At 38.6% G+C, this 24,674-nt stretch overlaps 2 protein-coding genes across 13 annotated transcripts; both read left to right on the top strand.

Moving 5' to 3' along the window:
- The first annotated feature begins 231 nt into the window (after nt 1–231).
- glipr2 (GLI pathogenesis-related 2) lies at nt 232–20,647 on the top strand. Of its 11 annotated transcripts, XM_081367203.1 has the most exons (15): nt 232–311; nt 789–986; nt 1,354–1,608; nt 5,905–5,931; nt 6,220–6,432; nt 6,847–6,924; nt 7,518–7,700; nt 8,711–8,839; nt 10,006–10,218; nt 10,409–10,486; nt 10,565–10,747; nt 11,010–11,132; nt 11,814–12,032; nt 12,139–12,216; nt 12,393–14,426. In XM_081367203.1, the coding sequence occupies exons 3-15, from the start codon at nt 1,518–1,520 to the stop codon at nt 12,551–12,553; spliced, it is 1,776 nt and encodes a 591-aa protein (XP_081223329.1). In that variant the 5' UTR covers nt 232–311; nt 789–986; nt 1,354–1,517; the 3' UTR covers nt 12,554–14,426. The 11 variants fall into 11 exon arrangements, with proteins under 11 accessions (XP_081223329.1, XP_081223328.1, XP_081223327.1 ...); XM_081367202.1 differs by lacking the exon at nt 1,354–1,608 and having other exon boundaries at nt 6,223–6,432; nt 10,009–10,218; XM_081367201.1 differs by lacking the exon at nt 1,354–1,608 and having other exon boundaries at nt 6,223–6,432.
- Nucleotides 10,579–23,126, top strand: LOC308691705 (tubulin beta-4B chain). Of its 2 annotated transcripts, XM_081367212.1 has the most exons (8): nt 10,579–10,747; nt 11,010–11,132; nt 11,814–12,032; nt 12,139–12,216; nt 12,393–12,461; nt 20,591–20,699; nt 20,791–20,901; nt 21,748–23,089. In XM_081367212.1, the coding sequence occupies exons 5-8, from the start codon at nt 12,453–12,455 to the stop codon at nt 22,806–22,808; spliced, it is 1,290 nt and encodes a 429-aa protein (XP_081223338.1). In that variant the 5' UTR covers nt 10,579–10,747; nt 11,010–11,132; nt 11,814–12,032; nt 12,139–12,216; nt 12,393–12,452; the 3' UTR covers nt 22,809–23,089. The 2 variants fall into 2 exon arrangements, with proteins under 2 accessions (XP_081223338.1, XP_081223337.1); XM_081367211.1 differs by lacking the exons at nt 10,579–10,747; nt 11,010–11,132; nt 11,814–12,032; nt 12,139–12,216; nt 12,393–12,461 and adding an exon at nt 17,857–18,131 and having other exon boundaries at nt 21,748–23,126.
- The last annotated feature ends 1,548 nt before the right edge of the window (nt 23,127–24,674 follow it).

Raw genomic sequence — 24,674 nt, 5'->3', positions numbered from 1 at the left:
CAAACTACTATGTAGGGCTGCTGGGATGCAAAGAGCCTGTCCTGGTCCCGAAGATAAGGGAAGGAACACCTTGAATGGATGGCCAGTCCATCACAGTGATGATTCATGATGTTTTTGTGCACAAAATTACCTTTATCTGAAATAACTACTCACTGTGGGTGACAAAAGGAACAAAAACATAAGTGGAAACAACCGCAAATAGACAGGAAGTGCTGCTATCGCAACATGCAAGTGTAAGGACAACACAGAAAGAGAGAAGATTGCAGGCGTGAACATGAACTGAAGATATGCAATTTCACATGATAGAACAAGTTAGAGCTTTGTTTTCCTGTTCTTAATAGTATTAAAATTAGTTTGTAATGATGAGTGTGTGTGTGTGTGTGTGTGTGTGTGTGTGTGTGTGTGTGTGTGTGTGTGTGTGTGTGTGTGATAGAGTTTTTGTGTGTGTGTGTGTGTGTGTGTGTGTGTGTGTGTGTGTGTGTGTGTGTGTGTGTGTGTGTACTTGTTTAACCTAAATGAGGACCAAACGTCCCAACAAAGATCGTAAAACCTCAAATGTTTGACATTATGGGGACGTTTGGTCAGGCACTAAAATCACACTAAAAATTATGTTTGAATAAAAATGCTGAAAGTTTTCTGTGATGGGTATGGTGTATGGGGTAGGGTTAGTGTTAGGGGATACAATATACAGTTTGTACAATGTAGAAACCATTACGCCAATGGAGAGTCCACACAAAGATAGCGAAACCATGTGTGTGTGTGTGTGTGTGTGTGTGCGTGTATTTCAGAGGCAACCAAAACTGAAAACGTGGGTCCGTGTGTACAGTATAGGGCTCTTTCCTGGACAAGGGGCGTTGCAGCACATAACAGATGTGCGCAGATTTCACAGCTAGTCAGCAAGATAGAGAGAACAAGAGAAAGAGAGGAAATAGCCCGCTTTTAAATAAAGACAAATTCCTGCATGCCTTGGTGAGACTTCAGGACAGGTATGTTTGTATTTTTTAAGACTATCTGTGAGCTATGTGTCAATGTGATTACCATTAAAAACAATCAATGCATACAGTGCCCTAATCCATTTTTCTTAAATAATCACACACACACACACACACACACACACACACACACACACACACACACACACACACACACACACACACACACACACACACACACACACACACACACACACACACACACACACAACACTATTTTTCTTGAAATGCATGCATCAAACAGTGTACTGCCTGATACTTTCAATCACAATAGAGGAAAAGAGCCTGATACTGCAAACTTGCAATACCAGGCATGTAGACACCAATTGCGTTTGTCTCAGTAATACAGTTCCCTTTCAAGGTAGGTCTCTCAACATTGCGTCACTAGCTGACACTTTGGGGAAACAATGCTGAGGCCTAATTGAATCATGCAAATGCAACTGCATTAGCCAATGGTGAGGGTCAACTCGCTATTTAGCTCAGCATCGAGCGCTATTGCTCAGAATCTTTCTCCTTCACTCGGCTATGCTGACTTCAAAAAGCCACCCATCACTCACCATAGACATCTGCTCTTCATTGGACGGTACCTGGACTGCCGTTCCTCTGCAACATTCCGGTTAGTATGACATCTTATAAATTATGCTACGGATAAGCTGTCTCCCCCTCCCCGTCTTAGAGCGGTGGTCTGTCTAGCTTACATAAAGCACAAAATGCTCCGGCCACTTGCTATTCTCTCGCCAGTGTAAGGCTGGAAGCTTACGCTGCTATTTTGAACCAATAATCGGAACAAAATGCAGTTGAAGGATGACATGCATAATTCAGTTATTTATCTGACTCCTATATAATTAACCTGACTCCATTAAAGTTGTTGTTATTATTCTTTAATCTCTTATTCTACAAAGGTAAAAGTCTTAGAACTGATAGGAAAACATAGGATTTAACCTGAACGTTTAGATAACAAAATTGACAATCACTTAAAAGATTCTCAAAGCCTATAAAGCAGGCAAAGTTATTTATTAAGTTGCATGTTTAATTAAATAGACAGTAGAATTGAACAACATACTGTATAAAGAAATTAGTTGTAACAAATAATGCACTGCTGTGCAGAAGAGGCTGTAAAAACCTTTCTCATAGTATGAGGTTATGCACTGATGTAGCAGGGGTTTAAGCCTTTCTCCCAGATCAACAGTTACCTTTTCTTCATATACCCTGTTTAAAGCATTGTTAAGCATGAGTGGAATACCAACACCAAAACCGTCCGACAGGGAACCAAAAGATGAGGCAAATGGGTGGTGATCAAGAAGGAGAGAAGAACATTAACATATTCTTCTCAATGCATGTTTAAGCAACAGTACCTAGATTGTGCATTAGGATAATTCAATATCTCTATAAAGTTCATCACCATTCAGTTCTGTTTGTAAGCTGTCAGATGAGACTGAACATGGCATAGTTGCATGTTAGAACACACTAGTAGATAAACAGTATGTAGTGGAAAGCACATATGTCCTGTGAAGCAAATGGTATGATGTGTCATTGAGATGTAAACGACTCTGTCTCTCCAGAGAGAACCATTCTGTGCCTGGAGTGTCCCAACAGTCCAAAATCAGCATATTGTGGACTCCCTTGCATTAGCATACAAGTGATGATGAAGGCCATTGTGCCACGTTAAATTCACATGTATACTTTTAAAGGGATTTCTGAAGTACTTGGACAATAAAGAGTTCTGCCCACATTTGCTCAGCCCTACACGGCTTTGCCTCTGTTTTCAGTGCTTTTCCTCTATGCGCACTTGCGCAGTGGACTGTGCGACTTTTGTCTAGCCCAGTCTCAGCTCCTTGTATTGGGCCCGAGCAAGCTATGAAACCAGAAACCGATGTGACAAAGAATTCAGAGGGTGCTTCTATATCAGAAATTTCTATAATGCAATATCATACAAAGCACAGATTGCCCCGTTTCAACTGTGTTATGAAGCTGTGAAATGCCCCAGCGCCACGATTACATTATCAATTCACTCCCTCAAACTGCTTACACGGAACAGATCCTCTGGCAAGTCTACTTATGTATTCAGATAGGCCTCATGACAAGTGTTTCTGAGGTTGCTTCATAGACACAGTGTGCCACTTCGCTGTCCCTATGAACAAGCAAACATTTCTGTGTACATTCATGAAATGTGTGATCACATCTCTAAAATGAGTGGAGTTCTCGGGCTGAATGATTGACTAATCATGTTTCATTTAGGGAGTGTGTCTTAGGAAGTGGAGTCGGGCTTTATTTTCGCATGGGTCCACCTTTCACTATTGGCCGACGCTGGTCATGTGTGTGATTCTGGCTAATAGTGAGCCTACGTTCTGACGTACAACCCAGAAGCGCTGCGCTGTTACACCACGTGAACTCACTCAGAGGCCCACACAGAGGAAAATGAATAGTTGAATAAAGTTGTTTTTTTTTTTTTTTTTTTTTTTGCTCACAAAAAGTATTCTCGTCACTTGATAAACTTAAGGTTGAGCCACTGTTTTCACTTGGACTATTTTAACAATGTCTTTACTAACTTTTCGGTTAACTTAACTTATCGGCAGATATCGATTACCTAGCAGCCTATGAAGAAGTGAGCCAGCTCTCAGATTTCATCAAAAATATCTTAATTATTCTTGTGTATATCTTGTGTTCCGAAGATGAACGAAAGTCTTACGGGGTTGGAACAACATGAGGGCGAGTAATTACTGACAGAAATTTCATTTTTGGGTGAACTAACCCTTTAATATATTATTATAACTCATATAACTCCTATTTTCTTCTTGTGAGCTCCCTCTGTTGCTCTGGCTTAAAGGATAACGGTATAGTGAGAAGGGGGAGATCGCTCAAACCTCCTCAGATTGCATAATTTTGTGGACAGTCAATAGAAATGTGATGGAAACATGATATTTTATCAATACGTTTCTAAATGTGTAAGCCTTTGGACTTAAAATGGAGTTGTTTTATGCATTCCTGTGATCGCAAATAAATGGAGCAGGTGCAACCGAACAGTTGTGACTGTTTGATTCAGCATGATTTATGTGCACTCCTGACACAAATTAATAAATTACTGTCACTTTAACATTTTTATTGTAAAACATTGGTCAAATATCGATGCTGGATTCTTAAGTCTTTAAGTAAAGACCAAACATTTGTTTCTGTCATGATACTTTTGCGATCTAGCTAGTTTTCAGTCAGCTGGTGAAATGGAGAGGTTGTGTGACGTCGTTCTATGGAGGTATGTTAAGGGCAGATTTTAGGGTAGTGCTGTGGGGCTACTGGCCCGACACTGGAAACGCAACTTCATTTTGGCCTCGGTGCTTGAGGTCCAAGGTTATCAGCATGTTTTTAGCCCTGGCTCGCACTGGCCCAACAGTGGAAGTGGAAAAGAGGCTACTAGTCTGACACCCTGGCTTTAGTCCTGTGTTGGGTGGTGCTGAAGGCACTGGCACTGGCGCCGTCTTGGCCGATGGCCGACCTAAGGGAGACCTGCGCTCTCCTGCTTGCTTATACTCACTTGCTATGGCATGCGTTTATGCTCATTCCCGTTTAGATTTGTGAATTTTGTCGTTTTTACACGGCAGGGATTTTATACAATCCCCAAAACATCAGCTGGTGACGCAATGTCAAGAGACCTAACTCCCTAAAAGGGATTGTCTCATGTTACTCAACATAACCATGGTTCCCTAAGAGTAGAGAATGAGGCATTGCTTCAGCTTTTTCTGAGAAAGCAATTTCCCCAAAGCGTCAGCTAGAGACGCAATGTCTTTTTCCCTACCCTCAGGGAACCATGGTTACGTTGAGTAACCTGATATGTTTCTGCCAATCTTCAGTCAATGCAAATTGACTGTTCACTCCTGTAAGGCATGTTCTGTGGTTTCGAGTTTTCAGTACCAATTAATTTTAATGTCGTCGGACTATATGCAAATCACAACCTGTATTGCACCCTGCAGTTGAGTCTAGCTGTCCTTCTAGAAGTTTAATGTCCAAGGGTGTCACAAGAAAAAACAGTCTTGCGACAGTAAAATTTGTGCTCTTTCACTGAATGACTGAGCAGCACCAGAGTTTCCGGTCACATGTACTCAAGTGCACAAGCACACAGACACCTTATCACGAAAAAAGGAAATGAAACATTTTCATGTGCAAACCCTAAGTATAGTTAAAGGTTAAATTCATTCAAATGGAAAAACAAACTGGTTCACATTCCTGACTGTCTCCTAGGGTCACAGAGAGCATACAATGACTTTTTACAATTTTTACAATGACTTATTTTGACAACAAACACAAAATGTTAGCCTATGTTAGTTTAATTCTTTTAACATCAACAGAAATGTATTGTAAAATAGGTTAAAAATATGAATGTGTCTGCAAGTGCATAACAAGCAAGATCCTGGAGATGATCTACTGAATGAAGATACTGGTCTGAGTATATATTATATCGTTTGCCATTTAGCTTTAGTCTGAGCACTTTAGTTGTACAGTATGTCATGATCACTCACTGACGCAGTTGTCAGTGCAAGCACTTCTTATTCCAAGTCTACAAGAGATACTTAAAGAAAACATAAATAAACAAAATAAATAAACTTCAAAGGTAATCAATCAAAATGAATATTACACAAATCGAATATCTTGGGATGGCTGCGTTATTATAAGAGTGTAATGTTTCTAGTTTTTTTTTTACATTTTATTTAATGAAACTATCTATGAGGAGTCTAACTCAACACTGGTTTGCAAAGTGAACAGAGTGGGCTAGACTTCTATTTACTCCATGTAACTGAATAGATTTAAAAACATACCATCTTTAATGGGAGTGGTTCATTCCTTTGTGACATTGGTCTCTTTGAAATTTTCACTGTGGTGTAACTGCCGTGTTGATGTGAGGTTTTTTTTTTTTTTTCAGTCTCTCGCATAGCTTTATCTATGGCAGGTGAGTCTAGACAACTTTTACCAAACTCAAATCTATTTTCCAATTATAACTCTCTCTATTTTTGGTGTGCCAGCATTAAATAATTAATACTTTTATTTATTTAATAATAATGTATTGATGTATTTAACATTTTAGTAGCATTTATAGTTTAGTAGTTTTAACATTTAACCTAGTTTATCAAAACTCATCCAACGATAATGATGTAGAGCATCTAAGAGTAATTGAAATAAACTTTTAAACTTAATTTGATTTTGTTTCAGCGCATTATTAAATTATGCTCTTCTCTAGCAGACAGCAGCTTTGAAGCTGAGTTCCTACAGGCTCATAACGCGTACCGCAGACAGCACGGAGCCCCGCCGCTCACCGTAAACAAAAACCTCTGCAGCTCCGCACAGGCATGGGCGGAGCATCTGCTGTCAATCAAGACTCTCAAACACAGCAACAAGGACTACGGAGAAAATCTTTATTATGCCTGGAGTTCATCTACCAAAAAACTCATAGGTCAGCTTTCTGCTCTCAAAATCAGTAAATGAAAGTCAAATTATTTTAATTGGGTAATCAAACCTCCCATAAATGTAACCTTTGACCAGGGCTGCGTTTCTCAAAAGCAGTAGCAGCTAACCATTGGTGACGCTTACGAAGCTTTTGTGAAACGCAGCCCAGGACAGTCATATCCAGTCAGACCGACCTTGGTCAAGTGGGGTGCACTAGAAGATGCCATTGCATTGCAGGCATTCTCCTGTTGTCAAAACTTTGTAACTTAATTACAAAACACAAAACGATGGAGATAAAGCATTTGTGTTGTCTTTTAATACATGTAATTAGTATTGCACACTGTAAACTAATCCAGTGGTGTTTTGATACGGCATTGTAGAAACAATTAGCCCTACATGCCTTTTTCTCTGCTTTCTACAGGACGTGAGGCAGTGGAAAGCTGGTACAGTGAAATTAAGGACTACAACTTTAGTAGGCCGGGATTCTGCTCCAAAACAGGTGAGTCTGTCTGTAAACACTCTGGGTGGTTAAAGGAGAACTCCGGTCAATTTTAACATTGAGTAGGCCGGGAGCTCATTTTTTTGTACATTTGGAGTGCTGTCAATACAGAGAACAACGACAAAAATCGGTGTTGCCTACACCGAGTTATTCTATTTTTAAAATTTGCACCCTGTTGACTTCAATAGGGCAAGTACTAAACCTGCTTTTAGCCTCTTAACATCCTTGATGTGTCATTACAAGTGCACAGAAAATGTGAGTGATTCCTTCTGAGTGAACACGAGTGGATCTGACTGCAGTAGATGTGAAAGAAATGTATAAAAATGAAGTTATTTAAGCCAGCGCAAATACCTTTGTTTACATCCTGTTTTTCGGTTGAAGTCCAAAGTAGTCGATTGTCGAGTTCACGCGCATAGTTTTAGTACCTATGATCACGCGCGTGAACTCGGCAACACCGATTTTTGTCGTTGTTCTCTGTATTGACAGCACTCCAAATGTACAAAAAAATGAGCTCAATGTTAAAATTGACCGGAGTTCTCCTTTAAGTTGGCTCTAGTCTCTTTTACAACACTGACTCCTGGTGGTTTCTACAGGTCACTTCACACAGGTCGTGTGGAAGGACACGAAGGAGTTGGGAGTTGGACTGGCTACTGATGGGAACACAACTTTCGTAGTGGGTCAGTACCTTCCAGCAGGAAACATCACAAATGGGGGTTATTTTGAAAAAAATGTCCTACCTACAGGCTCCAAAGTAGACTCAAAGCCCTCTGGTACAAGTGAGTACACTTTCAAGTGAATGGTTGTTTCACAGTATCCATGTCATGATATTTATGAAGACATTTGTTTCATGTTTTTTTCTATATCCTTAAAGGGATAGTTCACTTTGAAAATAAATTTTGATATGTTTTAGCTTACCTCAAGGGCATCCAAGATGTAGGTGTCTTTTTTTCCGCAGTAGTTTCAATTTGGATATTTTTAGGTCAAACCGTTCTTGTCTGTCAGTCATATAATGCAGGTCGATGGTCACTGTATCAAAACACAAGCACAGAGTCCAAATTAAAACAATTCCCCATCGTCCAAATTAAACAATTCCCCATCGTAAGTACACATTGACGGCCTAAGACACGAAACGAGCGGTTTGTGTGAGAAAACGAACAGTATTTATATCGTTGTTATCTCTTGAAAACAGCACACGTCCAAATGATCTGACGGCGCGGGCGGGTACAGATGTGTACATAGATGTCGCCTTGGCTACGGTTTCGTTCCAATGAACTGCAGTAGCAAAGGCGACATCTAGTGTATACATCTATACCCGCTCGCGCCGTCAGATCATTTGGACGTGTGCTGTTTTCAAGAGATAACAACGATATAAATACTGTTCGTTTTCTCACACAAACCGCTCGTTTCGTGTCTTAGGCCGTCAATGTGTACTTACGATGGGGAATTGTTTTAATTTGGACTCTGTGCTTGTGTTTTGATAGAGTGACCATCGACCTGCATTATATGACTGACAGACAAGAACGGTTTGACCTAAAAATATCCAAATTGAAACTACTGTGGAAACAAAGACACCTACATCTTGGATGCCCTTGAGGTAAGCTAAAACATATCAAAAATTAATTTCAAAGTGAACTATCCCTTTAATATTGCACTTCATGAATTATAATTATAATTTATTAAATGTATTTATTAATAAAATGTTACAGAGTAACGTTACTTCAAATATTAGATATAGTTAATGTTCATTACAGTATAGTAAAAATGTGATTTATCTGGCAACATTCAGCTGACAAAGTGGGTCCAACGCATGGTGTATCGGGCATTCCTTCAAACAGAGCACCCTCAGTTCCTCGCATTACTGAAATATCAGCATCAGGAGGCAGAGGGGATCTTCATGTGCCAACCAGCTTAAAAGGTAAGTTCAAGGGATAGTTCACCCAAAAATGAAAATTAATTACTTACCCTCATGTTGTTTGCAAACCCGTAAGACTTCGGAACACAAATAAATGTGCATGTTACGCAGCGCGTTTGAGCTTCAGCAAGAACCAATGAGGTTTGTTATTGTGCGTCAAGCAGGTTCGGTTGAGCTTCTGTTTATATTCGCTGATCAATGTTTGAATTTGAATAAAAGCCTAAATTATATCTGTTTATCATATAAAGCAATCGAGTCTCATCAGAAAATCTGGACTAAACCACTCAATTCATATGTATTAGTTTTACGATCTCATTATGAAGCATCAAAATGTCAGTTGCATAGCTGCCTATGGAGGGAAAGATTTTAGCTCTAAGATTTCATCAAAAAGATCTTCATTTGTGCTCCGAAGATGAACGAAAGTCTTACGGGTTTGGAACAACATGAAGGGGAGTAAGTAATGACAAAATTTTAATTTCTGGGTGAACAAACTCTTTACGTTTGGTGTGGGAAAGGTAACTAAAAATCAATGCAATTTGTTTAATCTAAATGTTGTATAATTATGAATGAATGGCCATTAAATATATTTCAAATTGTGCAGCTTTTCTTCTCAGCACTTTTCCAATGGTGTACTTTTTGAACAAATGCAAACACACAGGTTTAAAATGCACCTTTTGGCATATTTATCTGTCTAGCCATAATGCAAATGAAATGTGATAGTCCATTCTTTCTTTGTACTGTTGTTTTATGGTTTCTGAAACAGCATGTGCACCTCAATAGACCTTATTCACAGCAGTGCCATCTTTTTAACGGGAATGAAAGCGAGGCTGAGAAGGACAGACATACATCTCTTCAGTGGGCTGTCTTTATCCTTTCAGTCAGCATGAAATGTGCTATCTGCAATTCAAATAACTATTTATACAAGATACAAGATATATTTATTATCATTTGCACAGTAAAACACTACGGTTCTGACCACACAATGAAATTCTTATTTTGCAAGTCTCCCTTACTCAAAAATATACAATATAAATACAAACAGTGAAAAAAGTGCGAATGTGTATTGTGCAACAATCAAGATAAACAGTCAGTAAGATAATGGGGAGTTCATATTTTAATGTTTTGTCTAGTAATCAAAATTTTTTTTCTACCTTTATGTTTGGGTGTAGCAGACAGCAGCTTTGAAGCTGAGTTCCTACAGGCTCACAATGCATATCGCAAACATCATGGAGCCCCGCCGCTCACCATAAACAAAAACCTGTGCCGCTCCTCACAAGAGTGGGCCAAACACCTGCTGTCAATCAAGACCCTCAAACACAGCAATGGAGATCATGGAGAAAATGTATATTATGCTTGGAGCTCAGCTAATAAACAACTCACAGGTCAGAGTTTACTTTGTCTGTATCATTTGCTAATGTTTCGCTTGCTCACTTTTCAGTCAGGCATCTTAGATGTGAAGAAAAAATTGGAGCTTGGGTTATTTATTTTAAAGCAACTATTATTTCATTAGCAGTTGTGCATCTCATGATCTTGTTTGCACTTTTGAAAATCGTGTGTTTGTAATTTCTATAGGACGTGAGGCAGTGGAAAGCTGGTACAGTGAAATTAAGGACTACAACTTCAGCAGGCCTGGATTCACCTCCAAAACAGGTGAGTCTATCTGTAAACACTCTGGAGTGGTTAGACGTTTGCTCTAGTCTCTGTTCTGACATCTGGTGGTTTCTCCAGGTCACTTCACACAGGTCGTGTGGAAGGACACGAAGGAGTTGGGAGTTGGACTGGCTACTGACGGGAACACATCTTTTGTGGTGGGTCAGTACCTCCCAGCAGGAAACATCAGCAATGCTGGATATTTTGAAAGAAATGTCCTAGCGGCAGGTTCCAAACTCGACTTCAAATCCACCCCATCTGGTGAGTCTGATATACATGTGCAGGGATATAATACTGAATATATTTTGTATGATTATTGTATAAAGTAGATGTAGATTGAAAGTATGACTATTTATTATTAATACTTGTATATCTAATTTGTAATTATATTTATTGTGTAATTATAAATAATATATAAATTAATTAAATTAAAATATAATATATATTCAATATAATTTAATTATATTTAACTCTTATTGTATAATGTTCACAGAAAGTATTAAACATATTTTTTGGTGTTCAGCTGACAGAGTTGGACAAGCACTTGCTGCTCTCAGCATCAAGTCAAACCAACTGCCTTCATCATCTCACAGTTCTGGACCAGCACCATGTAAGACTCAGTCTCCACAGAGCAGCAGCTCAGAAGGTAAGCATTGAGGACATGAATACCTCAAGAAACTATGGAGGACTATTTTCTGCCATATAAGAACATAATGCATGCTTTGATGAATCAGTTAAGTCAAAATTATGAGATTATTTATTTATTTATTTTTACATTTTATCTCATAATTTCAATTTATGTCACAATTTCGATTTAGTATGTCATAATTTTCCCCATTATGTAGCAGAAATGGACTTCCACAAGAAACAGAATTGTTTGTTTTATAGTAGGTTTACTATGAGTAAACTATTATAACCCTTTTCTGATCATCACAGCACACTATTGTTTAATAAAACAGTGCTTGTTTTTTAAAATGTTTTTGCATCGATTTGAATTCATCTGAATAAATGCAGAATAAATGCTTCCTTTCATGCCAACATGTACTTACTCAAAAACTATTAGTAGTTTTAATGAGTAGTTACCAGTAATTGGTCATTAGTTTGAGAAAATCAGCTCCTACAAAGACTGCTTTGTGGAACACTTGTAGTTAAACATAATAAAGACACACAGTCAGGTCCATTGTTTTCATTTTTCAGCACTATTTGATGTATAAAGTTGTACACAAACTTATTTGAAATCATGTGAAAAATGACGTCAAAAAGACCAAAGCCTTTCAACTCAAAAGTCTCTTCAGGATTAAAAGCTTTTTCTTTTCCTGTGATAAAGGTGAGATCTTGTCCCAGTTTCGTCAGTCTCTGCTTGAAGCTCAAAATGATTACCGGCGGAAACATGGGGCACGGCCTCTCTCGCTGTGCCCCATCCTCAGTAAAGAGGCTCAGGATTGGGCAGCACATCTGATTAGCATTAACGCCCTGAAGAACAGCGGCAAAGGTCACGGAGAGACTATGTCTTACAAATGGACATCCAACATGGAGCATCCAACAGGTAAATTGGTTATTCCCCCAAATGGGTCTCTATACAAGAAACTATAGCACACCAGAATGATAAAGTTAATAAAAAAACTATTAATAATATATATTTTTAACTATAGGAAAAGAGGTTGCTGAATCATGGTACAAGGAAAATGTAAAGTACAACTTTGCAACTCCTGGCTTTCAGAGTGGAACTGGTAGGTTATTCATTTTGCACTCATATCAACTGAAGAGGTTAAATGGTTAAAGCTGTAAAATATTATAGCAAATATCGATTCAATATGTACGTTTATGTTAAAATACAGATGAAAGACAATATATATCACAAACCATAATTAAAAATTTACACCTGAAAAAAACTTTATGTGCACAGGTAACTTCACCCAGATGATCTGGAGGTCTACAGACCAGGTTGGGGTCGGCCTGGCATCAGATGGAAAGGGCAAGTTCATCACTGTGGCCTTTTACAAACCTGCTGGCAACATCACCAACCCTGGTTACTTCCAGGATAATGTCAAACCTGCTGGGAGGTGATCTGCTGAATAAGAAAGATTAAGAAGGTTTATCCATTTTACCAATGAACAAAAATAATTAAAAAAAATCAGAATGTGGGAATTTATCTATTTTATTATTCATATGTAAACAGAAAGTCAGTCAACAGAATATATTGCATGTACAAATACATCAGTTCACAAATGTCAACTGCACCTTTGACAATATGCTTGTTTTAATGGTTCTGATATACATATAAATCATTTGCTAAGGTGATATCCACTCATTGGGCCCTGTCTTGCACAAGCGCAATTGACTGTACACCGACGCATGTATCATTCCTATTTTGCACCCGACGCACAGCGGACTTTTCCCTCAACAGATGCACATCGGTAAATTAAGGAATGAACTTGTGCTCCCGGGGGCGGTTCAGCGAGGCGTGTTCCGGCGCAAACATTCCCTGGTGCTATTTTGCAGTTCCAGAAAACAATTCCGCCACAGTCCAGGAAAAACCTAGTCTAAAGTCAGTGGCGCGTTATTCAGATGCTATTTTAAGGGCGCATGCTTGGTCATAATGTAGCGTGTGCACAAACAAAGCTTTGCTTCTCTCATCTACACACACACGCAGCAGTTGCCATTTTTGCAAACCATACACAATTACAAAGAAAAATATTCCACATGAGGGAAATCTTTGTGGTGTCCATGAAGATGTGATTATACGCCTGTTTAACCTAAGCTTATTTGGGTGGGTTTCTCCCATCCCCATACAATGTCACTTCTCTGTCTTTTACGGTCTCCTCGGCTGTGAACCACTACTGGGGTGTGCCTGGCAAATCCGCCGTTGTAATAGCAATCTGCTATGGAATAAGCGCACCTGCTCTTAAAGGGAATGTGAGATGACGCTCTGATTGGTTTATTTCATGTTACGCCCAAACCACACCTATGAGTAATGTAGCTACTTCAGACCAACCCATTTGAGATTTGCGTTGGGCGCAAGAGTCATTTATCCCGCCGGTATTATAGCAACAGCGCCCGAGATGCGCCCACAAAGTTACTTGCGTTTCAGATCGTTAAAATAGGGCCCATTGTGTGTAGATGTGCGCTTGAATGATGCAGGAATTTTTAAATGGGAAATTGCTTATATAGAAAGAAGGTGTGATAAATAAAGAAAATCAACATATATTTTGACACAAAATAATCATTAAATGAATGCAAATGTTCTGTTCATGTAGTTATTTATCTTAAATGCAGTCTATGGTGTGATGTGACAAAAATAATTTTATAAACAACAATTTAAAATTATATAATTTCATATCCTAAACTTCAGCTTTCATCAGATATATACTGAAATGCTAACAAGTCTATAACCTCTTCCCCAAACACTCAAACACTTTTGCATAAATTGCATTCTCATACACAAATCTCTGACGTTTTGCATCTAGATGTGAATGCTTTTCTTGCACAGCCCCAGAGAGCTTGGGTGGGAATGCAAAACTGAAATGCCAAGGTGTCATGTTGTGTTAACATCTTATCACATTGTGTTGCTGGAGACACATGAGACGCTCTTATATTCATTTATAGATGCCCTCATTCATGAATGGCATGAAGGTCAAACAATTCAATTAAATTCAAACAAGGTCAAACTAATTGTCTAATAAACTGAAATGTATATATACCTTTATGGGTGCCATTTTGTTTAAATACAGCACACTTTAGCCAAAACTAAAATAATAAGACTACTTTATCAATAATATAATTAGCCTTTAGGATAAAAGTATGATTTTAAAAAATAACATAAGAACATTGCATTGTAAAACAGGAGTATGCAAAAGAGCCTCAAGTTGCCAACATTATGCAAGGCTGGCATTGAGGACTTATTTAGGTCCATGCATTTGTTAATAAAATTTGACTTGGTGTTTTGGGGTCTATCTTAACTGCAAAAGAACAAGGATATAAACATATTAATCTATTTATATTGATCCTTGGCCATGAAAATATAGTGCATACAGTTGAATGAGGCAACAGATACAGTGTGGGGAGAGTTTCTATAGTACTGCTGCTGTTTCTATAGAGCTGTTTTTGTTGTGCATGGAGGAGGATGTTTTCCAGGTAGGTTATCTTTCCTCAGAGGGATCACCAGCAACAGTAAGGGAATGAAAACAGGATCAAGCCTTGCCAAAATAACCTGTAAACCTGAGTGTCTGGTACACGAGACTAAAAAATATTTCTATATTTATGTGTCTAGTCAACTTAAACTAAAAAAGGTGAAATCACAGTGTTTCAGGTCAAAAGCTGCAGGAAGGTATTCATCCTTATGTCCCACTTTTGCGTATTGAAAGTGTGTGTGTGTGTGTGTGTGTGTGTGTGTGTGTGTGTGTGTGTGTGTGTGTGTGTGTGTGTGTGTGTGTGTGTGTGTGTGTGTGTGTGTGTGTGTGTGTGTGTGTGTGTGTGTGTGTGTGTGTGTGTGTGTGCGCATGTTTTTCTATCCCGGTGGGGACTTCAACCTGAATGCACACAGACTCATGGGGACTCGTGTCACAGTGGGGACCTAAAATGTGGTCCCCATGGGTAAACAAGCTTATAAATCATTCTGAATGAGTTTTTTTGGATATGTAAAAATGCAGAAAGTTTTCTGTGATGGGTTGGTTTAGTGTAAGGAGACAGAATATACAGTTTGTACAGTATAAAAACCATTAAGTCTATGGAGAGTCCCCACAAAGATAGTGTGTGTGCGTGCCAGGCAGCTGCTGCCAGTGTTGCTACACTTTGAATGTTAATCAATAATGCATAGTTTTGCTTACACACATGCACAGACAACCTCTCAAGTTCATACTTTCCCAATCCCTGAGGGAGTACCTCAGACCAGTTCCCTAGTATTCATGAGCCTTGCTGCATATTGAACAGAGGACACACATTATTTCATATCAAATAATAACTACTAATATCTCAGAAACCTACAATACCGTTCACAATTTTGGGGGCCGGTAAGTATTTTAATGTTTTTAAATGGTCGCCAAGGCTGAATATATCACTACAATTTGAAATAACTGTTTTCTATTACAATATATTTTAAAATGTAATTTATTCCTGCGATGGCAAAGCTGAATTTTCCGCAGCCATTTTCCAAAATTAATAGTCACATGATCCTTCAGAAATAATGCTGATTTGGTGCTCAAGAAACATTTCTTATTATTATTACAGATGAAACAGTTTTGCTGAAACTATCCAGTTGTGTCATAGAATCTTGGGTCCTTTAATAACATTATTTTGACCTTTTTCTTGGCCTGTCAAAATGCTGATGAGTAGACTTGATTATTATAATACAAATGTTGTATGTTATACATCAACAACTATAATGCATAATGCATCGTAAGCTCTGCTGTTGAAATTCATTCTGCATGCCTTCGTCATTAATCCTATTTTATTTTGTTCAGCCTATGTGTGCTTCTGTCATAGCATGCATGACCTGAATCCCCTCTATAAGGATGTATGACACCTCAGATACTCATAATTAATTAATCGATGCTGCGCATCCCACTTGTGCTGAGACACTCAGTGCTTCAGAGATGGCAGCACAATATTGGCCTACACAAATACTTGGTTGTATTGGAAATATTGCTTCAGCAAGGAACAATTTATTGGCCAAGTTTTTTGTGTGTGTGTGTGTGTGTGTGTGTCGATTTAAATAAAGAGATGAAACAGGGTCAAAGATATCAAAGCTCATTCAGTTATTTTCATCAACAGCTGTAGATCTTTATCAGAATGGGTCAACTAATGGAGGCGTAGGGTTTGTTCTCTTATTCAGAAAATACAAAGACGTACTGTATAAATGAAGTGGGCTATACATTTTTTTTAAACTTTGAAAAGATGCATATCTTAAACAATGAGCAGATTAGGATGTGGACAGTGATGCTTGCACTACAGCAAAATAGGCCAATTGTTACTATTTTACATTTTGGTCAATGATTTGTATGAATTTGTAATCTCGTTCATATATTTTCATTCTATGTGCTTACGCTCCATTGACAGTCCATACAAGCAAACATGAAAGTGGTTAATATTACCATGAAAAGTCCAACAATATGCGAAACCATTAACATAACACAGTCTGAAAAAGAAAATGGATCCTTTTTGCTTCTAAATGTCAGCCAAAGATGTTTATAATTAGTGACATAAATTACTTGAAAAAGAGCATGTCTTTACCCTATGGTCTTTACAACTCCCCAGCCATGACATACACTGATGCTTTTCAGAGACTTCAAATCCCAGCAAAACTGCTTAATGCAGTTACTTCAGTTAATTCCCTTTTTTTTTTTCCTCATATGAATTTGATCTTATATGAAGCTGATTTAAAATATAATATATAGCAAGCGCATTCAGTGTACTGTACCAAATCTAACAAGTCCAAACATGCAATCTACTGTTTGTTTGGTGTAGGTAGGTGTGCTTACTTGGTAACACGATTCTCAATGAAAAAAAAAAAAAAAACTATTCTTCTGTTAGATTATAAAAGCAGGTCTCTGGTTACCAATACAAAACGGTTTCTGTGTGAAATGTGATCCGCGTTGTAACCACTGGCAACAGATTACAACATCCCTAATCCAATCAAAAACAGAAGCTCCAACAGAGCGCGTGTTCCTCGACCAATCAAAGGCGGACGGATAATGATTGACGTCTCGTTCATCCACCTGCGTTTGAATGCTAGGGTTGGCGTTATTTAAAACTGAAAACCGTTCACTGGCAGTGTTGCCAACTTAGCGCCTTTGTCGCTATTTTTAGCGACTTTTCAGACCCCTTTAGCGACAATTTTTTAAAAAAGCGACTAGCGACTAATCTAGCTACTTTTTGAACAAACCTCGGTAACCTCCAAATGTTGCCAGCATGAGTCCTGCGAGCGCGAGATTTGCTTTCTCCTTGCGGTCACACACCTCTCTCTGCGTGTACCCTGTTCTGTGAATGGCTGAGGGCAGCAGCACGGCAGCTACAGACGTGAATGAGCAGTTTCCACGGACGGACTTTTTAAAAAATACATATTTAAAGAATTTAGTTTGACCATTTTATTTTCCTTTCTTTTCTTGTGCTTATTACTTATAATACTCACTATCACAGTGCTTTAGTTCACCCAGTTCCCGAACTCTCAATTCAGATAATTTTACACATATAAAAAATAGTCATTCAATAGCTACTCGTTCTATTGTCTGACAAAAAAATAAAGTAAATGAGAACAGCTTTATTGGACATTCGGCTATATTATATTATATTATATTATGTTATATTAAAATACAGTATGTGAGCATGATTTTAATGAGAAAAAACATTAGGCAGGCGGAACGCAAGTACGCCGCGATGACGTCATGAATATGCTAATTGTCGTTTGACATCATCTAGCGACATTTAGCTACTTTTAGGGGAGGCGGCAGCTACTTTCCATTGAAAATAGTTGGCAACACTGTTCACTGGGCTTTGCAGAGTTTAGACGACGCGCGTTTGGAGAGAGTCCACTACATTTGTTTAGTTGTTTTTTTTTTTAAATAATAAAGTGCTTTTTCCTTAACGATTCAACATGAGAGAAATTGTTCATCTGCAAGCTGGTCAATGTGGAAACCAAATCGGTGCCAAAGTGAGTAACAGTTAAGGGTATTGATTACGTCGACGTTTGGCCAATAAAGGGTTGTCGCGAGGGACATAGTTTGTTTGTTGTCTAGTTATCATGTGTATAACTAATTATACTTAAATATTTATGTTTAACTGTGCTTTTCTAGAGAAAAATAACATCGGATAAGATAAGCAACTAAGTTACCGATCTAACGTTATCGTGTAGTTTTCCTCAGTTTGTAGGTTTGCAAGTTGCCATGACAACACTTAAAAAGTGGCCATTATTTAAAAGCATCTTATTTAAGGGGGAACTATGCAGGTTTTTTTTTTTTTTTTTTTTTTTACCTTAACTGAACAGCTTCGGAGTGTCATTGGAATGGTTCTTTGACTTTTTTCGGGTTGAATGGTGGTCTACCAGCTAACAAAATTATGTTCTGAAAACGTTTTCCAAACGTTCCATTTTGGTTGTGGGAACGTTGATTTGAAATGTTCTAAAAACGTGCATAACGTTCCTGCAACGTTCTTTACCCCAAAACTTTACTAACAATACAACGTCCAAAGAACATTAAAATGTCCACTTTCTTTAATGTTAAAATGTTATTTTAAGGTTAGAAAAATGTTTCTGCACCATTCTTTCAACTTTTTTTTTATTATTAACGCAAACATGTGAATTATAAGCGCACACTTTTACAGCACATCAAAAAGTTGAAAATTTCATGATTATCATACATTTGAAACGCTACATTATAGCTTAAAAACAACAACAAATATTTTCATATCAACATTTAAATGAAATTGAAACGGTGTTAAAGGGTTAGTTCACCCAAAAATGAAAATTATTTCAGTAATTACCCTCATGTTGTTCCAACCCCGTAAGACTTTAGTTAATCTTCGGAACACATATTAAGATATTTTTGATGAAATCTGAGAGCTGGCTCACTCCTTCATAGGCTTCTAGGCAATTTCATTCTGCCAGTCAAGAAAAGATAGTAAAAACATTGTTAAAATAGTCCAAGTGACTACAGTGGCTCAACCTTAAGTTTATCAAGCGACGACAATACTTTTTGTGTGCAAAAAAAAAAAAAAAACCTTTTCATTTTCTCTCATGTGGGCCTCTGAGTGAGTTCACGAAAGCGCCACGACACATGCACGAGAACTGAGAAGATGACGCAGATGGGTCTCGATGTAGTGTTTAAAATGGTTCTAAAGTGTGCATTTCCTGGATGTCCGAATCGTGAGAAACCAACGAAAAAAATTAATAGTGCCTTACCAATGCTGCAAAATGAATGGCTTACCTTTCACACTTTTCCAAAATGATTGTGAGCGTCATCTTCTCAGTTCTCGCGCATGCGTCGTGGCGCTCTCATGAACTCACTCAAGAGGCCCACACAGAAGAAAATGAATAGTTGAATAAAGTCGTTTTTTTTTTTTTTTTTTTTTTTTTTTGCGCACAAAAAGTATTGTCGTTTTCTTAAGTAAAAAAGTATTGTTATTTGTGATTTGTTCATTAATCACAAATAACGTCATAACAACGTTCCAAGTACGTTGTTCTTAGAACGTTTTCTCTCAACATCTCAAGAACGTTGATAACGTTCCAAAAACATTATTTTAATAATGTTTTGTACTAACATTTACAAAACTTATAAAGAACGTTAGTGAATGTTCTGGGAATGTTCCCTGTTAGCTGGGCTTCTTGCACCCCCCTAGTGCCTGTGATAGGGAAAGCGACCATGGCAACTTTGGGCTGGCTCTGTGCGTTCGACGGCTTCTTTGAAAACAAATGCAATGACCAGAGGGAGAAGATGGGAGGGGGGTAGAGTCATAGATATCATATAAAGGCTAGATGTCTCGTCCGCGCTGCTGGCCAATGGAGCTCGACATCCGCACACGGCGGCCATCTTAAGACAGGATGCTCGCTCACTCATAACATGGTGCATGTATTTTTAAATAACCATACCTTGCTCAATTTTCAACCGATTTTCAAACGGTTTGGTTTGTTATAAACGTCAGAGATGTAGCTATTATACTGCATACATATGAATAATTATGTTCAAAATGTTTAAGCATTCAGAATTATAGCCACGTTAATAACGTTTGTAAGAAACCAAACCGTTTGTAAATCCGTCCAGATTTCAGCAAGTTACGAGCATTTTAGTTGGCGTATGTCACTCACCTTCCGTCCACAGCAGCAGGGAGCAGCAGCGCAGTCTCCTGACCTAAGATGGCCGCCAAGTGACGACACAGCTGACTCCGCCTTGAGCCATCTAGCCTTTCTATACATGTCTATGGGTAGAGTCGCCAAAAAATTGTTGACAGTGTTGTCAAATATCTATTCCGAAGCTGTAGGGGGAGCTCTATAGAGAAACCTGCGAGTAAAAAGCGAAGAAATTGCCAAAACGGCATAGTGCCGCTTTAAAGTAATTTTTGAAGACATTTAAGATGATAAAATTGTTGATATTGACTCCTTTTCTTCTTTGTGGTCAGTTTTGGGAGGTGATAAGTGATGAGCATGGAATTGACCCGACAGGAACTTACCATGGGGACAGTGATCTGCAGTTGGAGCGGATTAATGTGTACTACAATGAAGCCACTGGTCAGTTTGCGTTTGCAATGTATTAAAACATAAAAAAATGTCATTCAAAGTTTTACATTTAAGAGTGGAAATGTGCACTTTACTATGACAGGTGGAAAGTATGTTCCGCGTGCTGTTCTTGTCGACCTGGAGCCTGGAACCATGGATTCAGTGAGATCTGGACCATTTGGGCAGGTCTTCCGACCAGATAACTTTGTCTTTGGTAAGCCTGTTTTCATATGCCATTTGACTGAATGTTAAATTCTTGATGTTTATAGAGGTTTTTTTTTTTTTTTTTTTTTTTTTTGCTAACACAATTTTGCAAACTAGGCTGGTTTTATCAAAACACTTGACACAATTCACTATTGCTGCAACTAACGATTATTTTAATCGATTAATCTGTCGATATTTTTTCGATTAATCAATGAATCGGATAAAAAGTATTAATTTCCAACCCTTTATTCAAAAACAAAACTGACAGTGCAAAGTGCACAAACAGGTTGCTCCTTGAACATCCCTGAGCTGTTAAAGTAAAAAAAACAAAAAAAAACACAAACATACACATGCTTTACATCTGTCAAATATATAGGCTTAAAAAAAAGTGCACAAAAAGATATATTAAGGTATATTTTGTTTAAAGAGACCTGAGCTGTCAGAACAATAAATAATTTATAAAAAATAAAGAAAAATACAAATCAGAAATTAATTTAAATTTGCGGTGTGAAACAGCCGTAATTTACGAGGTTCCTTAATGTGCCTTCCGTGTGCACGTGTGATGCTGATGTTGCGCAATGTTAATCATGCAGCGCCTGAGCGCATTTGACCGGCATAAAATCGGCATATGTCAGACTGACTGGCCGGTCATGGCCGATCACATGAAAATCGGCCAATTCCGGTCACCAGCCGATCAATCGGTGCATCTCTAGTTTAGACGTTTGGAGACTTAAGAGGTTTTGCTCTCTGTGTGTCATTTTAAATAATTGTGCTGTGCATGTCATTTTAGTGCGTTAGCAATTGGAAAAAACTGTAAATTGAGCTTTGTATAATCTGTAACTCTTTTCAATCATAGGTCAGAGTGGTGCTGGAAACAACTGGGCCAAGGGTCACTACACAGAAGGTGCTGAGCTTGTAGACTCTGTTCTTGATGTGGTCCGTAAGGAGGCGGAAAGCTGCGACTGCCTGCAAGGCTTCCAGCTCACCCACTCCCTTGGAGGAGGCACCGGGTCAGGCATGGGCACGCTCCTCATTAGCAAAATCCGTGAGGAGTACCCAGACCGCATCATGAACACCTTCAGTGTAGTGCCCTCACCCAAAGTCTCAGACACTGTTGTAGAGCCTTACAATGCCACGCTGTCCGTCCATCAACTGGTGGAAAACACAGATGAAACGTATTGCATCGACAACGAGGCGCTGTATGACATTTGCTTCCGTACACTCAAACTCACTACACCCACCTATGGTGATCTCAACCACCTCGTGTCTGCCACAATGAGCGGGGTCACCACCTGCCTACGCTTCCCCGGCCAACTCAATGCTGACCTGCGCAAACTGGCTGTCAATATGGTGCCTTTCCCCCGTCTGCATTTCTTCATGCCGGGCTTCGCCCCCCTCACCAGCAGGGGGAGTCAGCAATACCGAGCTCTTACGGTTCCTGAGCTCACACAGCAGATGTTCGATGCCAAGAACATGATGGCTGCTTGTGACCCCCGCCACGGTCGCTATCTCACCGTGGCCGCCATTTTCCGAGGCCGCATGTCTATGAAGGAAGTGGATGAGCAAATGCTGAATGTCCAGAACAAGAACAGCAGCTATTTCGTGGAGTGGATCCCCAATAATGTCAAGACCGCCGTGTGCGACATCCCGCCTCGCGGTCTCAAAATGGCAGCCACTTTCATCGGCAACAGCACCGCCATCCAGGAGTTGTTCAAGCGCATCTCTGAGCAGTTCACTGCTATGTTCAGGCGCAAGGCCTTCTTACATTGGTACACGGGTGAGGGGATGGATGAGATGGAGTTCACGGAAGCCGAGAGCAACATGAATGACTTGGTGTCAGAGTACCAGCAGTACCAAGACGCCACTGCCGAAGAGGAGGGAGAGTTCGAGGAAGAGGGAGAGGAGGAGCTTGCATAAAGAGTTGACCTTGGTTTGCCTTTGTTTTGATCTCTTCCTCCCAAGCAGTTTCACAAGGAGCTAAAAAGCTCTCAGTGTTCATACAATGTCTAATAAAGCTCTGAATTTGATGGCAGTCTTTTGGGGTCTTTGGCCTTTTTCTTTGCTGATGTGTTGAAGTGAATTGTAGATGAAGCTTGGTTGAACATTACTAATCTTGTATTGGTTACTATTCATTTTTTGTGTAACTACAGAATATATAAATTATAAAATGCTAAGTTGGTAAGGTTTGTGGTTTCTTTAATTACAAAACGTTTCATTTGAATATTTTGCAGTGACAGTAGTGCAAACTAGATGAAAGCCGTGTTAGTGTGCAGATCATTCAGTGATTCAAGACCGCCATCTAGCGTTTAAAATGACATCAAGTAGATAAAAAAAAAATGTCTTCAAGTGAGAAAATGTCTCCATAAGTACACAAGGGATTTTCTCTAGTGGGTGCTCGAACCCCTCCCGGTTTCAAAATTAATCAAAAGTGCTGTTCTCAAACAAATATCAATGATAATATTGTGGTCAATAAAACAATATGCATTTGATTATAATTAACATGACAATGTGTACTAAACTAAAGTAGCCTAAATTTACGTTTATTTTTACGTTTCTGTCAGTCTGAGGTGTCATAACGCGTTGCTATGGGTTGCGTCAAATTGCGTGTCTTGCTTCGGTCTTGATTGACGGGGTCAGTCTCCGTTTTCGAGGGTCTAAAACTCCGGAGTTGTGTGTGTGGACGGTAGACATAACCGTAGTAGCAAAAGTTATGCGTTTTAAAATGAAAATGCACTATTGTAAACGTAGGTATCCTACAGTCTGCTCAGGAACCGATGCTCTCGAGCCAATTTATTTCAGTGAGTATATGGCTCGACGGCAGGAAAAAAAATAAACCAAACAATGTTTTTTTTTTTTTATAATAAAAGATGTGTCGATTCAATTAAAAATCCACATATCACATATTTTAAAATATTACAATTAATTGAAGCCTGTTTGTCATGTATAATACACCGACCAATCGTTATGTGGCACAACAAGTTCAAATTTCATTGGACAATGTAAAGTGTGGAGCGGTAATTCTCCGGTCATTTATAAATAAATCGTTTGAAAATTACATGGACATTGGACAGACGAATTTACATTTATGAAGCGATCTGAATCTGCGTCGTTGAACTAATGGAGGTTAATTGACTACAAAGCACTGCACAAAACCAGCACCAAAAGTAACATTAATGGTAAGTATAGTAGCCTATTCAAGACACCTGTGTTTAGTCTATATTGATACACCCTTTACCATTTGATGAAACTATCATAGTTTGTTAAATGAAGCCCAGGCCTATTATGTGAAGTGTAGGCTAACAACAACACGCGAAATGGTGACTATAATAGTACAGTACCAGTGGTAAAAAAAATAAAAAAATAAAAAAAGGCACACACATTACTAAATATTATAATGGTTTTCTATTTTAATATACTTTAAAATATATATAATTTATTTATGTGATGCAAAGCATATGTGTGTGTGTGTGTGTGTGTGTGTGTGTGTGTGTGTGTGTGTGTGTGTGTGTGTGTGTGTGTGTGAAATCCATATGAAATATTTAGATTTCGGAATGTGCATTAAATGTATTTGCTTTTATCCAAAACAACTTTCTATTCAATGAAGGCTTATACATTTTTAACAGTCTAATCCGTGTCCTCGGCGTTGCTACTAGTGCTACTCCACTGTTTTATCTACAAATGTTAATATAAAAAGCTTCAGACTGCAAAAGTTAGAAATTGTTTATTGATTCGAAAATGTTACTTTAATTGCTGCTGGTGTTTCACATTCAATTGATAATAATG

The sequence above is a fragment of the Scardinius erythrophthalmus genome (genome assembly GCF_964197995.2).
Source record: "Scardinius erythrophthalmus genome assembly, chromosome: 5".
Taxonomy (NCBI): domain Eukaryota; kingdom Metazoa; phylum Chordata; class Actinopteri; order Cypriniformes; family Leuciscidae; genus Scardinius; species Scardinius erythrophthalmus.
This window is presented reverse-complemented; position numbering and strand designations above follow the sequence as displayed.